Source organism: Ranitomeya imitator, chromosome 3 (assembly GCF_032444005.1).
Source record: "Ranitomeya imitator isolate aRanImi1 chromosome 3, aRanImi1.pri, whole genome shotgun sequence".
Classification (NCBI taxonomy): domain Eukaryota; kingdom Metazoa; phylum Chordata; class Amphibia; order Anura; family Dendrobatidae; genus Ranitomeya; species Ranitomeya imitator.
In genome coordinates this window covers 266356231-266376801 of record NC_091284.1, presented here as the reverse complement: position 1 = coordinate 266376801, position 20571 = coordinate 266356231, and the positions used below count along the sequence as shown (strand labels likewise).

General features: G+C 43.7%; 1 protein-coding gene across 1 annotated transcript in view; it reads left to right on the top strand.

Moving 5' to 3' along the window:
• Nucleotides 1-20571, top strand: part of PLCXD2 (phosphatidylinositol specific phospholipase C X domain containing 2) — a 58234-nt gene that overhangs the window by 21288 nt on the left and 16375 nt on the right. The window contains exon 2 of the mRNA XM_069756444.1: nucleotides 8655-9115. Coding sequence (XP_069612545.1) covers nucleotides 8655-9115 — 461 coding nt within the window. The remainder of the gene's footprint in view (nucleotides 1-8654; nucleotides 9116-20571) is intronic.

Here is a 20571-nt window from a genome sequence, read left to right as displayed (position 1 = left end):
CACTCAGGATGAAGGATGTGGGTGGGCAGCAATGTATATTTGCTCCCACATCACAGAGACAGAGGACCAGCTAGGATGACCGGCAAGATGATGGGTGGAGGCCTCTTTTGGATAACATAAAATTCCAACAGGATCCCTCATAATTTAATACAGAGTTTGTGAGAAAAATTTGCTAGGATTTTTTGCGAAAATAATATGTTGACTGTCCAGTGAAGAAGAGAATGTGTAATACCACAATTGCAGACAAATGAAATGTCATAATTCCTGTGAAATTATTCGTAAATTTAAATTATAAAAAGCTATCTAAGGACATGTCATGGCTTGTGCAAATGAGAACTACCTTATCTTGAATGTCCAGTTCTACATTCTACACCGTTGCTGGGCCACCACCGGACTTTTCTTGACTCCATATATTGAAATGTTAAGGTTCCTATAGGCATTCTTTCGAAGCTCAGAGAGTACATGTTATATGACCTGTTTTGGGGATAGGGACTAAAAGGAGTGATTAAAGGAGTTCTCTAGTCACATGATGGTGATGACCTACCCTTATGATAGATCTTTAGGATAGGGGATCAATTTCAGATCAGTGGTGGTCGGACACCTGGCACTCCCCCTTATCAGCTGCTGGATGTACTGCATTGCAGTCTCTGCATATTGAATGGAGGAAAAAAGCATGGGCAATATTTTATATTCGGACGTAGCCTGAGCTATTACCAGCTAATCAATGGGGCTGATGTGATTTGGAAAAAATGAAATAATAAATACCTTAATCGTCCCCCAGATCCTGTTCCGGTACTTACTGGTCATTTTCTTGATATACCAGAAATGGCTGAAAATACCCACTCAGCCATTGGTGGCTGAGTTAGGTCACTCCTACTATAATTATTATTCCCCCAGAACACCCATGTACAGTATATGGCTGCTTAAAGGAAGAGTAATTCATCATCTGCAACTAGCCGCAACTGTTCAGAGAATAGACCTTAGTGTTCCGTTTTCAGAAAAATCATGTCACCCAGCCTGTAGTTTGTTTTAAAAAATCTAAATGTCTGTTACTCACCTTCTGCAGGTCCAGTATCTGCGGCCGCTCCCAGTGTCTTTTATCATCTGCAGTGCTGACATCACGTTTACAGCGCTGCAGCCAATAACAAAGCTCACCGGCTTTGAGCGGCTCATGCTGTCAACTCTGGCAGCTCTGCTGACATTACTGATTGGCTGCAGCGCTGTTAATGTGACATTAGCACTACAGACAATAAGGGTATGTGCACACGGTGCGAAAAACGCTGCGGATCCGCAGCGTTTCCACAGCTGCGGGTCCGCAGCAGTTTCCCATGAGTTTACATTACAGTGTAAACCTATGGGAAACAAAAAACGCTGTGCACATGCTGCGGAAAAAAGCACGTGGAAACGCAGCGGTTTACATTCCGCAGCATGTCACTTCTTTCTGTGGATTCCGCAGCGGTTTTACAGCTCCTATAGAAAACGGCAGTTGTAAAACCGCAGTAAAAACCGCAGTAAATCCGCAATAAATCTGCAGCAAAAACACAGCGTTTTTGCCCTGCAGATTTATCAAATCCACAGTGGACCATTATACGTGTGCACATAGCCTAACAGTCACTGAAAGAAGCAGCAGAGACTCAGGATGAGTAAAGAAAAAAAAAAAAAAGAAACAGTAGCCATGGAGTTTTGTGAAACCGGAAAACATATTTACCGTAATTACAAGCTAGATTGGGTGCTATCTCTGTCTCCACTCTTTGAACTCTTTTCAACAGTGGTTTCTGTATGGTGCTCACTCCCATGCATTGAGAGTTGGGTTCATTAAATACCATAGCCTTGGTAGAGCACCAATGTTGTTAAACTCATTCTACAGTGGGTACAGAAAGTATTCAGACCCCTTTAAATTTTTCACTCTTTGTTTCATTGCAGCCATTTGGTAAATTCAAAAAAGTTCATTTTTTTTCAAATTAATGTACACTCTGCACCCCATCTTGACTGAAAAAAAAAACAGAAATCTAGTAATTTTTGCACATTTATTAAAAAAGAAAAACTGAAATATCACATGGTCATAAGTATTCAGACCCTTTGCTCAGTATTGAGTAGAAGCACCCTTTTGAGCTAGTACAGCCATGAGTCTTCTTGGGAATGATAAAAGTTTTTCACACCTGGATTTGGGGATCCTCTGCCATTCTTCCTTGCAGATACTCCCCAGTTCCGTCAGGTTTGATGGTGAACGTTGGTTGACAGCCATTTTCAGGTCTGTCCAGAGATGCTCAATTGGGTTTAGGTTCAGGGCTCTGGCTGGACCAGTCAAGAATGGTCACAGAATTTTTCTGAAGCCACTCCCTTGTTATTTTAGCTGTGTGCTTAGGGTCATTATCTTGTTGGAAGGTGAACCTTCGGCCAAGTCTGAGGTCCAGAGCACTCTGGACGAGGTTTTCATCCAGAATATCTCTATACTTGGCCGTATTCATGTTTCCTTCAATGACAACCAGTCGTCCTGTCCCTTCAGCTGAAAAACACCCCCATAGCACGATGCGGCCACCACCATGTTTCACTGTTGGGATTGTATTGGGCAGGTGATGAGCTGTGCCAGGTTTTCTCCACACATACCGCTTAGAATTATCACCAAAAAGGTCTATCTTTGTCTCATCAGACCAGAGAATCTTATTTCTCATAGTCTGGGAGTCCTTAATGTGTTTTTTTTTGCAAACTCAATGCGGGCTTTGATATGTCTTGCACAGAGGAGAGGCTTCCGTTGGGCCACTCTACCATAAAGGCCTGTAGTGATAGTTGACTTTGTGGAATTTTTACCCATCTCCCTACTGCATTTCTGGAGCTCAGCCATAGTGATCTTGGGGTCCTTCGTTACCTCTCTCACCAAGGCTCTTCTCCCACAATTGCTCAGTTTGGCTGGACGGCCAGGTCTAGGAAGACTTCTGGTGGTCCCAAACTTCTTCCATTTAAGGATTATGGAGGCCACTGTGCTCTTAGGAACCTTGAGTACTGCAGAAATTCTGTTGTAACCTTGGTCAGATCTGTGTCTTGCCACAATTCTGTCTCTGAGCTCCTTGGCCAGTTCCTTTGACCTCATGATTCTCATTTGGTCTGACATGCACTGTGAGGTGTGTTCGTTTCCAAATCAAGTCCTTTCACTTTAACCCCTTCCCGACCTGTGACACAGCGTATGTGTCATGAAAGTCGGTGCCAATCCGACCTGTGACGCATATGCTGTGTCACAGAATGATCGCGTCCCTGCAGATCGGGTGAAAGGGTTAACTCCAATTACACCCGATCTGCAGGGACAGGGGGAGTGGTAGTACAGCCCAGGGGGGGTGGCTTCACCCCCCCCCCCCCGTGGCTACGATCACTCTGATTGGCTGTTGAAAGTGAAACTGCCAATCAGAGCGATTTGTAATATTTCACCTATTAAAACTGGTGAAATATTACAATCCAGCCATGGCCGATGCTGAAATATCATCGGCCATGGCTGGAAACACTGGTCTGCCCCCCCTCCACCCCACCGATCCCCCCCCATTCCTCCAATCAGTCCGGTACACAGCTCCGCTCCCCTCCCTCCCCCTGTCCGCTCCCCCCGTGCTCTTGTCCGCTCACCCCCGTGCTCCAATCCCACCCCTGTGCTCCAACCACCCCCCCCCCTGCTCTCCGATCCACCCCCCATGCACTCCGATCCACCCCCCGGTGCTCCAATCCACCCCCCCGTGCTCCGATCCACCCCCGTGCTCCGATCCACCCCCCGTGCTCCGATCCACCCCCCATGCTCCGATCCACCTCCCCGTGCTCCCCCCCACCCCATCATACTTACCGAGCCTCCCGTGGTCCGTCCGTCTTCTTTCCTGGGCGCCGCCATTTTCCAAAATGGCAGGCGCATGCGCAGTGCGCCCGCCGAATCTGCCGGCCGGCAGATTCATTTCGAGTGCATTTTGATCACTGTGACCTATCACAGTGATCAAAATAAAAAAAATACTAAATGACTCCCCCCCCCCCTTTGTCACCCCCATAGGTTGGGACAATAATAAAATAAATAATTTTTTTTTTCTTCCACTAAGGTTGGGGTAAGAACTAGGGTTAGGGTTAGGGTTTCGGTATGTGCACACGTATTCTGGTCCTCTGCGGATTTTTCCGCAGCGGATTTGATAAATCCGCAGTGCTAAACCGCTGCGGATTTATCGCTGATTTACGCGGTTTTTTTTCTGCGCATTTCGCTGCGGTTTTACAACTGCAGTTTACTATTGGAGCAGTTGTAAAACGGCTGCGGAATCCGCAGAAAGAAGTGACATGTTGCAGAATGTAAACCCCTGCGTTTCCGTGCAGTTTTTCCGCAGCATGTGTACAGCGATTTTTGTTTCCCATAGGTTTACATTAAACTGTAAACTCTTGGGAAACTGCTGCGGATCCGCAGCATTTTCCGCAGAGTGTGCACATACCTTTAGAATTAGGCTATGTGCACATGGTGCGGATTTGGCTGCGGATCCGCAGCGGATTAGCCGCTGCAGATTCGCTGCAGTTTTCCATCAGGTTTACAGTACCAAGTAAACTAATGGAAAACCAAATCCGCTGTGCCCATGGTGTGGAAAATAGCGCGCGGAAACGCTGCGTTGTATTTTCCGCAGCATGTCAATTCTTTGTGCGGATTCCGCAGCGTTTTACACCTGTTCCTCAATAGGAATCCGCAGGTGAAATCCGCACAAAAAACACTGGAAATCCGCGGTAAATCATTCAAAAATGGTGCTGAAAAATCTCACACGAATCCGCAATGTGGGCACATAGCCTTAGGGTTAGGGTTGGAATTAGGGTTGTGGTTAGGGTTGTGATTAGGGTTATGGCTACAGTTGGGATTAGGGTTAGGGGTGTGTTGGGGTTAGTGTTGGAGGTAGAATTGATGGGTTTCCACTGTTTAGGCACATCAGGGGTCTCCAAACGCAACATGGCGCCACCATTGATTCCAGCCAATCTTGTATTCAAAAAGTCAAATGGTGCTCCCTCAATTCCGAGCCCCGACGTGTGCCCAAACAGTGGTTTACCCCCACATATGGGGTATCAGTGTACTCAGGACAAACTGTGCAACAATTACTGGGGTCCAATTTCTCCTGTTACCCTTGTGAAAATAAAAAATTGCTTGCTAAAACATCATTTTTGAGGAAAGAAAAATGATTTTTTATTTTCACGGCTCTGCGTTGTGGGGGGTTTCTACTGTTTAGCCACATCAGGGTCTCTGCAAACGCAACGTGACGCCCACAGAGCATTCCATCAAAGTCTGCATTTCAAAACGTCACTACTTCACTTCCGAGCCCCGGCATGTGCCCAAACAGTGGTTTACCCCCACATATGGGGTATCACCGTACTCAAGAGAAATTGGACAACAACTATTGGGGTCAAAATTCTCCTGTTACCCTTGGGAAAATTAAAAAATTCTGGGCTAAAAAATTATTTTTGAGGAAAGAAAATGTATTTATTATTTTCACTGCTCTGCGTTATAAACATCTGTGAAGCACTTGGGGGTTCAAAGTGCTCACCACACATCTAGATAAGTTCCTTTGGGGGTCTAGTTTCCAAAATGGGGTCACTTGTGGGGAGTTTCTACTGTTTAGGCACATCAGGGGCTCTGCAAACGCAACATGACGCCCGCAGAGCATTCCATCAAAGTCTGCATTTCAAAACATCACTACTTCCCTTCCAAACCCCGACGTGTGCCAAAACAGTGGTTTACCCCCACACATGGGGTATTGGCGTACTCAGGAGAAACTGGACAACAACTTTTGGGGTCCAGTTTCTCCTGTAACCCTTGGGAAAATAAAAAATTCTGGGCTAAAAAATTAAATTTGAGGGAAGAAAACGTATTTATTATTTTCACGGCTCTGCGTTATAAACATCTGTGAAGCACTTGGGGGTTCAAAGTGCTCACCACACATCTAGATAAGTTCCTTTCGGGGTTTAGTTTCTAAAATGGGGTCACTTGTGGGGGGTTTCTACTGTTTAGCCACATTAGGGGCTCTGCAAACGCAACGTGACGCCCGCAGAGCAGTCCATCAAAGTCTGCATTTCAAAACATCACTACTTTCCTTCCAAACCCCGACGTGTGCCCAAACAGTGGTTTACCCCCACATATGGGGTATCAGCGTACTCAGGAGAAACTGGACAACAACTTTTGGTGTCAAATTTCTCCTGTTACCCTTGGGAAATTAAAAAATTGCGGGCTAAAAAATCATTTTTGAGAAAAGAAAATTTTTTTTTATTTTCATGGCTCTGCGTTATAAACTTCTGTGAAGCACTTGGGGGTTCAAAGTGCTCACCACACATCTAGATTAGTTCCTTTGGGGGTCTAGTTTCCAAAATGGGGTCATTTGTGGGGGATCTGCAATGTTTAGGCACACAAGGGCTCTCCAAACGCGACATGGTGTCCGCTAATGATTGGAGCTAATTTTCCATTTAAAAAGCCAAATGGCATGCCTTCCCTTCCGAGCCCTGCCGTGCGCCCAAACAGTGGTTTACCCCCACATATCGGGTATCAGCGTACTCAGGACAAACTGGACAACAAATTTTAGGATCCATTTTATCCTATTGCCCATGTGAAAATGAAAAAATTGAGGCTAAAAGAAATTTTTTGTGAAAAAAAGTACTTTTTCATTTTTACGGATCAATTTGTGAAGCACCTGAGGGTTTAAAGTGCTCACTAGGCATCTAGATAAGTTCCTTGGGGGGTCCAGTTTCCAAAATGGGGTCACTTGTGGGGGAGCTCCAATGTTTAGGCACACAGGGGCTCTCCAAACGCGACATGGTGTCCGCTAACGATAAAGATAATTTTTCATTCAAAAAGTCAAATGGCGCTCCTTCCCTTCCGAGCCTTACCATGTGCCCAAACAGTGGTTTACCCCCACATGTAAGGTATCGGTGTACTCAGGAGAAATTGCCCAACAAATTTTAGGAACCATTTTATCATGTTGCCCATGTGAAAATGAAAAAATTGAGGCTAAAAGAATTTTTTTGTGAAAAAAAAGTACTTTTTCATTTTTACGGATCAATTTGTGAAGCACCTGAGGGTTTAAAGTGCTCTCTGTGCATCTAGATAAGTTCCTTGGGGTGTCTAGTTTCCAAAATGGGGTCACTTGTGGGGGAGCTCCAATTTTTAGGCGCACGGGGGCTCTCCAAACGCAACATGGTGTCCGCTAAAGAGTGGAGCCAATTTTTGATTCAAAAAGTCAAATGGCGCTCCTTCACTTCCAAGCCCTACCGTGCACCCAAACAGTGGTTTACCCCCACATATGAGGTATCAGCGTACTCAGGACAAATTGGACAACAACTTTCGTGGTTCAGTTTCTCCTTTTACCATTGGGAAAATAAAAAAATTGTTGCTAAAAGATTATTTTTGTGACTAAAAAGTTAAATGTTCATTTTTTCCTTCCATGTTGCTTCTGCTGCTGTGAAGCACCTGAAGGGTTAATAAACTTCTTGAATGTGGTTTTGTGCACCTTGAGGGGTGCAGTTTTTAGAATGGTGTCACTTTTGGGTATTTTCAGCCATATAGACCCCTCAAACTGACTTCAAATGTGAGGTGGTCTCTAAAAAAATGGTTTTGTAAATTTCGTTGTAAAAATGAGAAATCGCTGGTCAAATTTTAACCCTTGTAACTTCCCAGCAAAAAAAAAACTTTGTTTCCAAAGTTGTGCTGATGTAAAGTAGACATGTGGGAAATGTTATTTATTAACTATTTTGTGTCACATAACTCTCTGGTTTTACAGAATAAAAATAAAAAATGTGAAAATTGCGAAATTTTCAAAATTTTCGCCAAATTTCCGTTTTTATCACAAATAAACGCAGAATTTATTCACCTAAATTTACCACTAACATGAAGCCCAATATGTCACGAAAAAACAGTCTCAGAACCGCTAGGATCCGTTGAAGCGTTCCAGAGTTATTACCTCATAAAGGGACCCTGGTCAGAATTGCAAAAAACGCCCAGGTCATTAAGGTCAAAATAGGCTGGGTCATGAAGGGGTTAATTAACACAGCTGGACTCCAATGAAGGAGTAGAACCATCTCAAGGAGAATCACAAGGAAATGGACAGTGTGTGACTTAAATATGAGTGTCTGAGCAAAGGGTCTGAATACTTATGACCATGTGATATTTCACTTTTTGTTTTTTATTAAATTTGCAAAAATTACTACATTTCTGGTTTTTTTTTCAGTCAAGATTGGGGCAGAGTGTACATTAATGAGGAAAAAAAACTTTTTTGAATTTACCCAATGGCTGCAATGAAACATAGAATGAAAAATGTAAAGGGGTCTGAATATTTTCTGTTCCCACTGTACATTTACTAGTCTATAGTATATATTTTGAATTCCTATGACGTGGCCTCTTGTGCCTGTACTTGGCATCAGGATCTGCTGCAACTTGCAAATCGTCATTAGCACCAAGTACATTCTCCAACTCCATCATTTACAAAAATAAACTTCCCGATTTTCTTAATGTTTACGGGTCTCTTTCAGTTGCTAAACGAACCCAAAACAGATGTCATGTCTGATGCCTGTTATTTGGGTTGTCATTGCCTTAATTTAATGTTCTTCATACTCCTTAACTTGTGTTGCTCCTTTTTTTGGAAGAGTCAGTATGAACTTTAAGATGGTCTATTCTCTTTCAGGGTCACATGATTCATTCAGTTATTGGGTTGACGAAAAATCTCCCGTTGGACCAGACCAAGCAAGATCACTTAAACGTTTAGCAAGAATCTCATTGGTCAAGAAACTAATGAAGAAGTGGTCTGTTACCCAAAATTTAACTTTCAAGGAACAATTGGAGTCCGGTATTCGCTATTTTGACCTACGGGTATCTTCTAAGCCAGAGGAAGCTGAAATAGAAATCTACTTCATTCATGGCTTATATGGAATTAAAGTATGGGATGGACTTACAGAAATTAACACTTTCCTAACTAATCACAGCACTGAAGTTGTGTTGTTAGACTTTAACCACTTCTATGCAATGGACAATGAACATCATTTGTATCTTGTGAATATGCTACGAGAGGTGTTTGGCAGCAAGCTGTGTATAACTGACTGTGTTGAAAACATTACATTACAGTACCTTTGGGAAAAGAAGTATCAGGTAGGCAAATGTTTCAATTATCATCAGTTAAATCAACCACTAAAAATAGGATTGTCACATAAGCGCAGAACACTGTTGTAGAAGGTTGGAATAGCCATATTCAGGTTTATAGAATGTGTAAAGCATGCTATCATATGTATGTTAGTACTAAAAATATCTACCATTTGTAAATCCCATCAGCTGTTGCAGGTATTTTTAGAAATGGTCTACAGATGTTCTGTGCTTGATAATAATTGGCGTAGAGTACTTTAAAAACATTGTCATTGTCATTAGTGATGGGCGAGCGTACTCGGATAGCGTCTTATCTGAGCATACTCAGGTGTTATCATGTATTATGGTCGAGTTCCTGTGAATGGATGATTTCCGGCTGTTAGACAGCCTCAACACATGTGGGGATTGTCTGTTTGTTAGGGAATCCCCACATGTGTTGTTGCTGTCTAACAGAAATCATGCAGCCTCAGGGACTCGAACATAATAAACGAGCACGCCCAAGATACCCGGATAACACCTGAGCATACTCGGAGAAAAGCGTTATCCGAGCATGCTCACTCATCACTAATTGTCATATAATCTTTTCTACATACACTTAGATTATGATCACATGGAGACAGAAAAGAATCCCTGCACGAGAACAATATATGGGTCCTTTACAATTCAATAGCTCGTCATAACGCACAAATCCACCTGCTTTAAAGGTGAATGTGGGCCCATTATCTCTTGGGCTCCTGTGCGGTGGCACAATTGTGCCAATGACATGTCAACCCCTGACTTTAATAGCTCTAGTCTATAGGCCACTTACAGTCTACATGGTACAGAAAGTTCACATATGTCCTACTGTGTGTGCACAATAACTGATGCTTTAGTGAGATCCATCAACAGTGTGTGTTTTGCTTAAAGGGATTGGCCACTTCATCTTTATTTTGACAACATGATATAGTGACATTTATTAACATATTCAGTGCTCAGCATAAATGAGTACACACATTTGAAAACAAAAAGAGTTTTTGACATTTTGACCAGACTCAGTTCCATAGAACATTTTTTAAGCCATAACATGATAATAACGTTACCAACAGGTGGCTCCCGCCATGTTTTACTGTTGACACCATTCAAATAGAAAAATGAATCAATGATCTAAAACACACACCTGTTGCATTCTGATGAAGAACAGGATGATGTAATTTAGTGGCCAAGTATGTTTTCTGATCTGAATCTAGTCGAAACGCCTATGGCGAATTCTGAAGAGACAAGTTGAGCATCACTGTCCATCCAGAATCCCGTCTTTAAAAGAAGTCATTCTTGAAGAATGGAAAAAGATAAGATGTTGCAAGTTCATGTTGTCAACTTATTGATTCCATGCATAGAAGAATTGATGCTCTCCTTAAACATCATGGAGGTCAAGCAAAATTGTAGAGGTAGTAGTTTTTGATGTGGGGTGTCTTCCTTTCTTGCATCAACTAATTTGAACAAAACTGAAGATTTTGTAATGAAAGTTATAGTATTAACATTATTTTCATATTATGGATTAAAAACCTTTTCTCTTAAAAAAATGCAAATTGATGGAGGAGCATGTGGTCAGACCTGTCCGTCATTCTCCAACTGAAGAATGTACTGCTTATTACCTAGCCTACCAGCCACCGCTGCAGTCAATAAGTAGTGGACAGTCTCCCAGGCAAGTAGCACAGTACTTACAAGTACAATGCAATAACAATTCTAAGGGCTGCTCTGGAGCAGTCTGGAGAGCTGCCTTTACCTGCAGCAGTGCAACGTTCTGGACAGTAGCACAAGTATGCCTGTGATCTGAACTGTCAATCAATGAAGAGTGTATTGCTTCCCCCCACCTCAGCAAGCAGAAAGCTGGGAAGGGGTGTACTCCTGTAGAATGCTTCTTTCTGACAATATCAGTGTAGTGAGTGGAAGCCACAGACAGCAGCCAGGGATGAGAGCGCGTTCACACTATATGCGCACCTGCACTGACGCTGTGTTAGTGCCGATAGGCTCCTTCCATGTAATTGTTCCGCGGATTTAGTTCAGCCTGTGCTTGCTCTGGGCAAGCTAGTGCTGGTGATCCAGGATCATTTACAACTTTATTGAAGCACAGTTTACACAGCAATAAGCCAAAACCTGTGGGACAGCATGTTCTGTCCAAAACCATAAATTTATCAGCTAGGTACATGAAAATTGTTAGGTGAACTAAATAATAAGCTCATCAGTGTCCTACTGAAAATACATACAGTTAGAAAGTGTTAAAGAACATGTCTAAGAGTTAAGTGTTGCGTTGTTCTCCAAATTCCCCAGATATCTTTCTGATCCAGCATCTGTGGGTGCGCAAGAAAAACAAATCTGATCCAACTTGAAGGGAAATTGTCTCATTGAAACAAACAAAAGAGGGTCCGAGGGGTGTCACCAGTCTTAGTCCAGCGACTCCCATCTTCTTACGATCACCGTCCTCCTGCTTGCTTCATGTCGATGACACATCCCTATGTCATCCACACAATATCCTTGGCATCGCGCTCCTGTGTAGGCACATTTATCTGTCCTGTTGAGGGCAGAGCAAAGTACTGCAGTGCGCAGGTCGCGGGAAAGGCCAGAGAGCCCCAGCGCATGAGCACTGCAGTACCTTGCTCTGCCCACAAGAGGTCGGAGAAGTATGCCTGTGCACCAGCGTGGTACCGAGGAGACACTGAAGATGACATACGGACGCGTCATCCACATGAAGCAAGCAGGAGGACGGCAGAAGAATGAAGTGGGTAGAAAGGCAAAATTAGCAATTGTAAGTATAAAGTGATATATAATATGATGACTGCAATACATTAAACGGATACAAGTTTTGATGGGAGTGCTATTTTAAAAGTAATTTAAGAACTTGAGAACACCCCTTTAATGGAAACAAAGCCTTATTAATGTCCAAGTGACCTCAACTTATCTGTCTGGGCGGAAAACCAATGGCAACCAGTTGTAAATGACAGGCTATTTAAACCTTTTTTTTCTTTTCTAAAATAAATAGTGAAAGCTTTTTCACATTGCATCCAAAACTTATCCCTTTATTTATGGAGCACAAGCAGGCGTGCCGAGTAATTTTGAATGTGGAATGAGGGCTGCTCAATTAGTATTGGAAAAATTATCCTTTTTTTTGGCACACGCAATAGATTTGTTATTCTCAAAGCGATGAAACAATTACAAAGGATTTTTATCAAGCCATCCAAAAAGTATCTTTTGTTAGAGAGCATGAACAGGTTAACTGTTTTCAAAATGAAGAAGCAATGGCTTGTTCTGAACAAGCCTTTAAAAAAAATTAGCTTTATTTTGTGAGCTGTTTAATCCCGACAGAGCCAATTTTCACCAACTCCAACCTTAACCACAGCCCCAACATCCAACTGTAACCCCAAACCTAACCCTAATACATCCCTAACCCTAAAACATCCCTAACCCTAATACAACCCTAAACCCAAAACTAACCCTAATGCAACCCTAACCCTAATACAACCTTAACCCCAACTGCAAAGAATGGAAAAAAATATATGTATATATATTATATCATTTTTATCTAACTAAGGGGGTGACAAATGGAGATTTGATTTGCTATTTTTTCTTTTGATCACTGTGATAGGGTCTATGATCAAAAGGAACCAATGGGAAAAATTCCCTATTATTGTCGGGTAACGGCACTGTGCATGTGCCTGCCATTTTTTTTTCATGACAACGACACAGAGGGCCGGGGATGGCTTAGGTACTGAGGGAGCTTGGGGACATCATTTCTCTCTCCTCTGACATGTATATCATGTCAGAATGAAGGGAAATCAGTGTAACTACGAGCACAGTGTTTTTTTTTTCATGATCAGAGACTAGAAAATCCAGCCCTGATCATGTTCTACAAGTTCTTAACTACCCCTGGTAGTTGAAACCTCGAGATTTTCTGTCTTTAGGAGGCACTACATCCTTATTCCCGATCACCATTTTAGAATGGCAATGAGGGAATAAAGCCCCTTAACGGCTGTCATTTTAATGTGTATTGGCTGTCGTTACGGGGTTAATGTTTGTGTACCCTCAAGAGCGTACATTTTGCATCAGTGGTATGGCCTACCACTATAAAACAGTGTGCAGTGAGGAGTTGTAAGGTTAATCAGTGGCAGAAGCCGCACGATAGAGAATTGCAGTGGACCAGGCAAGGAGATGTCTGGCAGTGTGGGGCCAGCAAAGACAGGCCTGGCAGCAGCAGTGGAGTCTAGGATTATAAAGCACAGTGGGCATGATGCCAGGAGATGTGTGGCTGTTTATTTGCAGTGACAATGGCAAAACCCACATTATTTAGAATTAGTATGTGGCAGGCAAGGATATGTCTGGCAGTGCATGGACACCAGTGGCAGGTCTGGCTGCAGTAGTACAATTTAGCACTATAAAACACAGTGGGTGGGCAACCAGGAGATGTATGGCTGGCATGACTGTGCATGAGAGAATTAGGAGGGAAGCAAGAAGATGTCTGGTAATGTAGGACGAGCAACTGCAGCAGAAGCAGTTCTACAGTAAGGATGACTTGATAAAAAGGGCGTAGATACCCAACTGAGCATGGGCCATCGGCACTGGTGGCACCAGAACTGTGTAAAAGATAGACAATTGGTAATCAGGCAGGCACATGGCATATCCAATGTAATCATTGCCAGTACTCATAGGTGAATGAAAATCAGCACTGTAAACAGATGACCAACAGCACTCACTCCTGAGGGCGCTCGTTCTAAGTCCAGGGAACCCCCCTGGGAAAGTACACATCCAATAGAAAATCAGCACTGATCCATCCAGAATAATTTTGACAAATGATAGGTTTTCCATGCTTGCGGTGGATAACATGTGGTGGTGGTGCACCATCTTGAGTGTCAGGTCTGAGCATTCCTACATGAACAGTTTCCTGGAAAGTGGATTGGTCATCGTGGGCCAGTTGAATGGCCACCAAGGTCTCCCGATCTGACCCCCTTAGACTTTTATCTTTGGGGTCATCTGAAGGCACTTTTCTATGCTGTGAACATACTAGATGTGCAGCATATGAAACAACGGATACTGGAATCCTGTGCTGGCATTTCTTCTGCGGTGTTGCTATCAGTGTGTCAACAGTGGAAGAGGGTTGCATTGATAATCCAACACAATGAGCAGCACTTTGAACACATTTTATAAGTGGTCTTTAACTTGTAAATAACTCATGAAAGAATAAAGTTACGTTAAAACCAAGCACACCATTGTTTTTCTTGCGAAATTCTCAATAAGTTTGATGTGTCACATGACCCTCTTTCCATTGCAAAAAATAGTTGGATCCAAAATGATCGACTTCAAAATGGCCGCCATGGTCACCACCCATCTTGAAAAGTTTACCGCTCCCATATACTAATGTGCCACAAACAGGAAGTTGATATCACCAACCATTCCCATTTTATTTAGGTGTATCCATATAAATGGCCCACCCTGTATATGACTTCCAGAATTGGGACACAAAAGCCAAAATTTCACTATAATTTACAAGCAAGTTAGGATACAGGGTATTATACTGCTCTCCTGGTTTTTAAGTGTATGAAGTTTTAAAAAACAAATGCTGTAATTAAGGTGCAGCTGTTTTGTTACTGCTGTACATCATGGATCAATGAAGTCACTATCACATTGACTATTTAAATACAGTACTTCCCTATCTCAATCGTTGAAAATGGGAGTGACAGTCAATTTGTGAATAATAATGCAATGTTCTTCAGCACAAGTGCAGTAGTACAACACCATACAATTTTGGTCTTTTTCTGTCCCTATGTGGAATGTGATGTGTGCTCAGTCTTCCTATCCCTATGCTGTAAACACATAAAAAGGCGCTGCTTGGCCAGCCCTCATCTTTTATACTGGCTGTGGTAATCCCCCCGATTGGCTTTTCTAGACCATGTGATGTGATTGCTACAGGGCATTATGGGAAAGCCATTTTGGTTGCGTGTGGCATCATTAGCCTTCAGCAGTGTGTGAAATGGACTTTCCATACATTGGCCTATTCGCCCAAAGCAAATCCCAAACTGTTCGATATCACTTGGACCTTGTGATGCCATCATCCTTGCATGATTCCTCTCCTTCCTCCCAGCAGGGACACTGATATGCTCACCGCCTCAGCCACCCAGATCCGTCCTCTGCTCCAACTCACACTGCAGCTCCTATGTCACCGGGCCTGCGCACACCACAAAGCTCTCCTGAGAGCTTGCTTAGGGCACTCGTATGCTCCCCACCTCTTAAAGGAGTCGCATGTGCACTCTGTATGTGTCCCCATCCAATAGCTGGGAAGCGTTAATTATTTAAGGCACCTTCCCTTGTACGGATGTGCCTGAGCAACATCAGTGTTTAGATTGTCTGCAAGCTGCTAAGTCGGTTGTCGGGTTCCTGTTCTTGTCCCCATTCTGTTACTCTGAACCTGTTCTGTGTTCCAGAAACTGCACTGTCTGAACGAGGGCCAGTTTTTGTTCCGTCTAGTGTTTCAGAAACCGCTCTGTCTGAACCAGCGCCAGTCTTCATCCTGTCTAGTGATCCAGAATTTATACTGTCTGAACCAACATCAGTATCTGGTCCTACCTATGACTTCTAGTCCGTGACTCTTGGTGTTAGCTGTTGATGTACCGGATATTGCTCTGGAGTGGTACCTAGCAGCTATCTGCGGCTCAAGTCTAACCTCACCATAAGTGGCTCTTAGTTACACCCCTCCAGGGTAGGCTGAGCCTGTGGCACAGTCTGTCCACACCCACCAGCATGATGGACCTCCAAGTATCAGGAAATTTGACTTAAAGTTTATTTTCCGTGGATTGAATTGATCATCTCTAGTTAACAGTAATTAAATGTTTGAGACCTTACTCAGATGAGTTGTATCCAGGTTCAGTCCATCAGACTCACAGAAAGTTAGGGTGTTTCAGAATGCAGACAGGGAAACAATGACTAAATGAGATTTTCAGCTGTATTCAGATGTGCCTTGTCTGCTATATTCATTACTGTGAGGTATAAACTCATTCTAAGGACCAATGTAGCTCACACCTGAATGCATGGATTACATACTATTTGACTGCTCTGTAGTCTCTTTATTATCATGGATTACTATACATATTATACAGTAGAGTTCAAGATAATAGCAGTTCAATATGACTAACCAGATTAATCGCTGGTTTTGGTAGAAAATTCTATTACCACATGTTCAACAATTTACCAGTTGGTGCAGTAGATTCTAAGAAAACCAACAGACTCAGAATCTGATCTGATAATATTCAATAAAGATGTATGTATACAACTCCTGGCTAGGCATACATTTTTGCATAAGACCTATAGGCTTAGTGATATCTTGTGATCTTAAAAACATTTAAATTATTAGGTCAATGGGACAACAAAATGCTATTCTAGGGTGAATAGTATATCATAGGGTGAAACTCTTTCCTTATAGGGTAGGTGTCTCAGATCTTAAACCCCATAGTACCTATATCAGAGACCATGTAGGGTAAACAGGTAGAGATCCAGCAAAGATACAGTATGCACCTTGAGCCCCACAATATCTATATCAAAGACCATGTAAGGTAAACAGGTGGAGATCCGACAAAGGTATGTGCAATACTTCACCTTATCGGTCCACTAAGGTCACCCTCTTGGTCCCATAAGCAACAGCGTAGCCAGGTGGAAGGAGAGATGACCCAAGCGTTCCGACACTCGAGGTGTCTTTCTCAAGGTGAATGTGCTCGGTGTAGCATAGTTCATCTATTTAAAGATCTCATAATCAAATTATCAATCTTACCAGCTGTGAGGCGGTTTTAGCCGGCATGGTTAGCGCGTCGGAAGATGCCCCAGAACTAAAGACTAAAAGGTCATTCTCATTGATGCGCTTGCGCGGTGGGCTGTGCTCCCCAGATTATCTTGCGCTTGCGCATGAGCTCTATCTCAAATGCGCTTGCATATAGAATGGACAAAAATGCGCTTGCGCAATAGACGTTAAGTACTTCATCTTCGATGCGCTTGCATGTAGGATGAGCCAAATGTGCTTGTACTATAGGTGCTACAGACACGGTCTCAATTATGCCCATGTCTGAAAGTATTGGATGCTTATTGCACGAGATAAAGCAAAAGCTCCAAAAGCAGTTCAATATGACTAACCAGATTAATCGCTGGTTTTGGTAGAAAATTCAATTACCACATGTTCAACAATTTACCAGTTGGTGCAGTAGATTCTATGAAAACCAACAGACTCAGAATCTGATCTGCATGGTTTTGAGTCTGTGTATTAGAATAACTAATTGAAAGGGGGTGTGTTCAAAATAATAGCAGTGTGGAGTTTAATTAGTGAGGACAATCATTCTGTGAAAAAACGGGTGTGAATCAGGTGGCCCATATTTAAGGGTGAAGCCATGACATGTTGTACATTTCTCCTTGAAAGCCTGAGAAATATGGGTTATTCAAGACATTGTTCAGAAGAACAGCATACTTTGGTTAAAATTTTGATTGGAGAGTGTAAAACTTATAAAGAAGTGCAGACAATGATAGGCTGTTCAGCTAAAATGATCTCTAATGCTTTAAAAAAGCCGAGACGTGTAAGAAAATGGAAGACTACCATTCGAATGGATGGAAGAATATCCAGAATGGTAAAGGCTCAGCCAATGATCAGCTCCAGGATGATCAAAGACAGTCTCAAGTTACCTGTGAGTTCTGTGACAGTTAGGGTACCGTCACACACTGCCATTTCGATCGCTACGACGGTACAATTCGTGACGTTCCAGCGATATCGTTACGATATCGCTGTGTCTGACACGCAGCAGCGATCAGGGATCCTGCTGAGAATCGTACGTCGTAGCAGATCGTTTGGAACTTTCTTTCGTCGCTGGATCTCCCGCTGGCATCGCTAGATCGGTGTGTGTGACACACCGCAGGGCCGCGCTTAGTAACCCGATGTTTACCCTGGTTACAAGCGTAAAACTAAAAAAAACAAACAGCACATACTTACATTCTGGTGTCCGTCAGGTCCCTTGCCGTCTGCTTCCCGCACTCAGTGACTGCCGGCCGTAAAGTGAAAGCAGAGCACAGCGGTGACATCACCGCTGTGCTGTGCTTTCACTTTCACTTTACGGCCGGCAGTCAGTGAGTGCGGGAAGCAGACGGCAAGGGACCTGACGGACACCAGAATGTAAGTATGTGCTGTTTGTTTTTTTTTACGCTGGTAACCAGGGTAAACATTGGGTTACTAAGCGCGGTCCTGTGCTTAGTAACCCGATGTTTACCCTGGTTACCCTGGTACCTCGGCATCGTTGGTCGCTGGAGAGCTGTCTGTGTGACAGCTCCCCAGCGACCACACTACGATTTACCTACGATCACGGCCAGGTCATATCGCTGGTCGTAATCGTAGGTAAATCGTATAGTGTGACGGTACCCTTAGAAGTCACCTGTGTGGCGCTAATCTCAGTCCCCGCAAAGTCCCACTGTTAAAAAAAAGATGTACTGAAGCGGATACAATTTGCTACGGAACACCTCAACTGGCCTGAAGAGAAATAGAGAAACATTTTGTGGACTGATGAAAGTAAAGTTGTTCTTTCTGGATCCAAGGGCCGCAGACAGTTCATCTCCCCAAACTCTCCATTCAAGCCACAGTGCACTCTGAAGACAGTGAAGCATGGTGGTGCAAGCATCATGATATGAGCAAGTTTCTTAGTATGGTGCCGGACCTATGTACCGTATACCAGGGATCATGGACCAGTTAGCATATATTAAAATACTTGCAAAGTTCATGTTGCCCTTACACTGAAGAGGATATGCCCTTGAAATGGGTGGTTCAACAAGACAACAACGCTAAACACACCAGTAAATGAGTAAAATTTTGGTTCCAGTCCAACAAAATTGAGGTTATGGAGTGGTCAGCCCAATCTCCGGACCTTAATTCGATAGAACACTTGTGGGGTGTCATAAAAATTGCCGTTTCTGAGGCAAAGCCAACAAATGCCAAAAAATTGTGGGATGTAGTCTAAGGCCTCTTTCACACTTCCGTCTTTTAGCTCCCGTTGAAATCCATCGATTTTTAAAAAAACAGGATCTTGCAAATTTTTCTGCAGGATCCTGTATTTTCCCGTAGACTTGTATTAGCGATGGATTGTGACGGATGGCCATCCGTTTCATCCGTCGTGTACTGGATCCGTTGGAAAATTGCTGTCCGTCGGGCGGAGAAAACGTTCAAAGGAACGTTTTTCCTGCACGTCGGAAAATCGCTCAGCGACGGGTCCTGCGCTGTCCGTCGTTGGTTATAATGGAAGCCTGTGGGCGCAGGATCCGTCGCTGACCGTTGTAGCATGGCTAACGGGTGTGTGGTCGACGGGAGGTATGTGTCACATAGGTACCTTGTCGCTGTAATGTAGCCCGGAATATTTCTTTGTTATACATAACCATATATTTGTGTTTCAGGACCTGTGGTGATGTCAGACCACATGGCTAATCATGTGATAGGTTACTGGGTGTGGTTAGTCCTATATAAGTCAGGCTAATGCTTAACACAGTAGATATGTGTGGAGGTGAAACCCTTCTGAGTGTGTCAAGGCTCCAGGACTGAGCCGGAAGGACTGGACATTTGTTTTTCTTTTCCTGAGCCAAAGGCTATTTGTTTTCTGTTATTTCGCCATGTGGTTTATGATGCAATAAACCCTATGAACTTTTCAAGAAACGTGCCTCCTGAGTCTCAGACGTCGCACCCGAGTGAGTGAAATCCCTACAATTGGTGGTAGACGTGCGGGCAGCGTTCCCAGCGGAGACGAAGAGTCTGTTATTGGATGTCCTGGGTCAAGTCTGTGGAAAGCCAGCAAGCATTGCCGGAGAAAATGGAGGACCTGCTGAAACACTTGCTCCAGTCGCAGCAAGAGAGCAACAGGCTATTGATGCAGCAGATTCAACAGAACCAGAAGCAGATACAACAGAGCCAGCAGGAGCAATGGCAGCAGATGCAACAGAACCAGCAGGAGCAACGGGAGCAGATGCAGCTTCTGGCAACCGCCATCCAGGGCAAGACGAGCGCCCCAACCCCAGGTCTGGCTGATGACACCCACGTCCGGAAGACGGTAAGACGCGCGTTGCAAAAAGTGACTCCCGGGGATGATGTCGAGGCCTTCCTGACGGTGTTTGAGAGGGTCGCTGAGCGGGAAAAACTTCCGCCAGAGCAGTGGGCAGAGGTACTGGCGCCATACCTGACGGGAGAACCCCAGAAGGCGTACTATGATTTGACCTTGCAGGATGCCAAAGAGTATCACAAATTGAAAGCCGAGATTCTCGCACGTTTGGGGGTGACACTGACTGTCAGGGCACAGCGAGTTCACTGCTGGGCCTATCACCGGGACAAACCACCTCGTTCCCAAATGTTTGATCTGTTGCACCTGGTCCAGAAATGGCTGCAGCCAGAGTCATCTACACCTGCACAGATGGTAGAACGGGTGATGATGGATCGG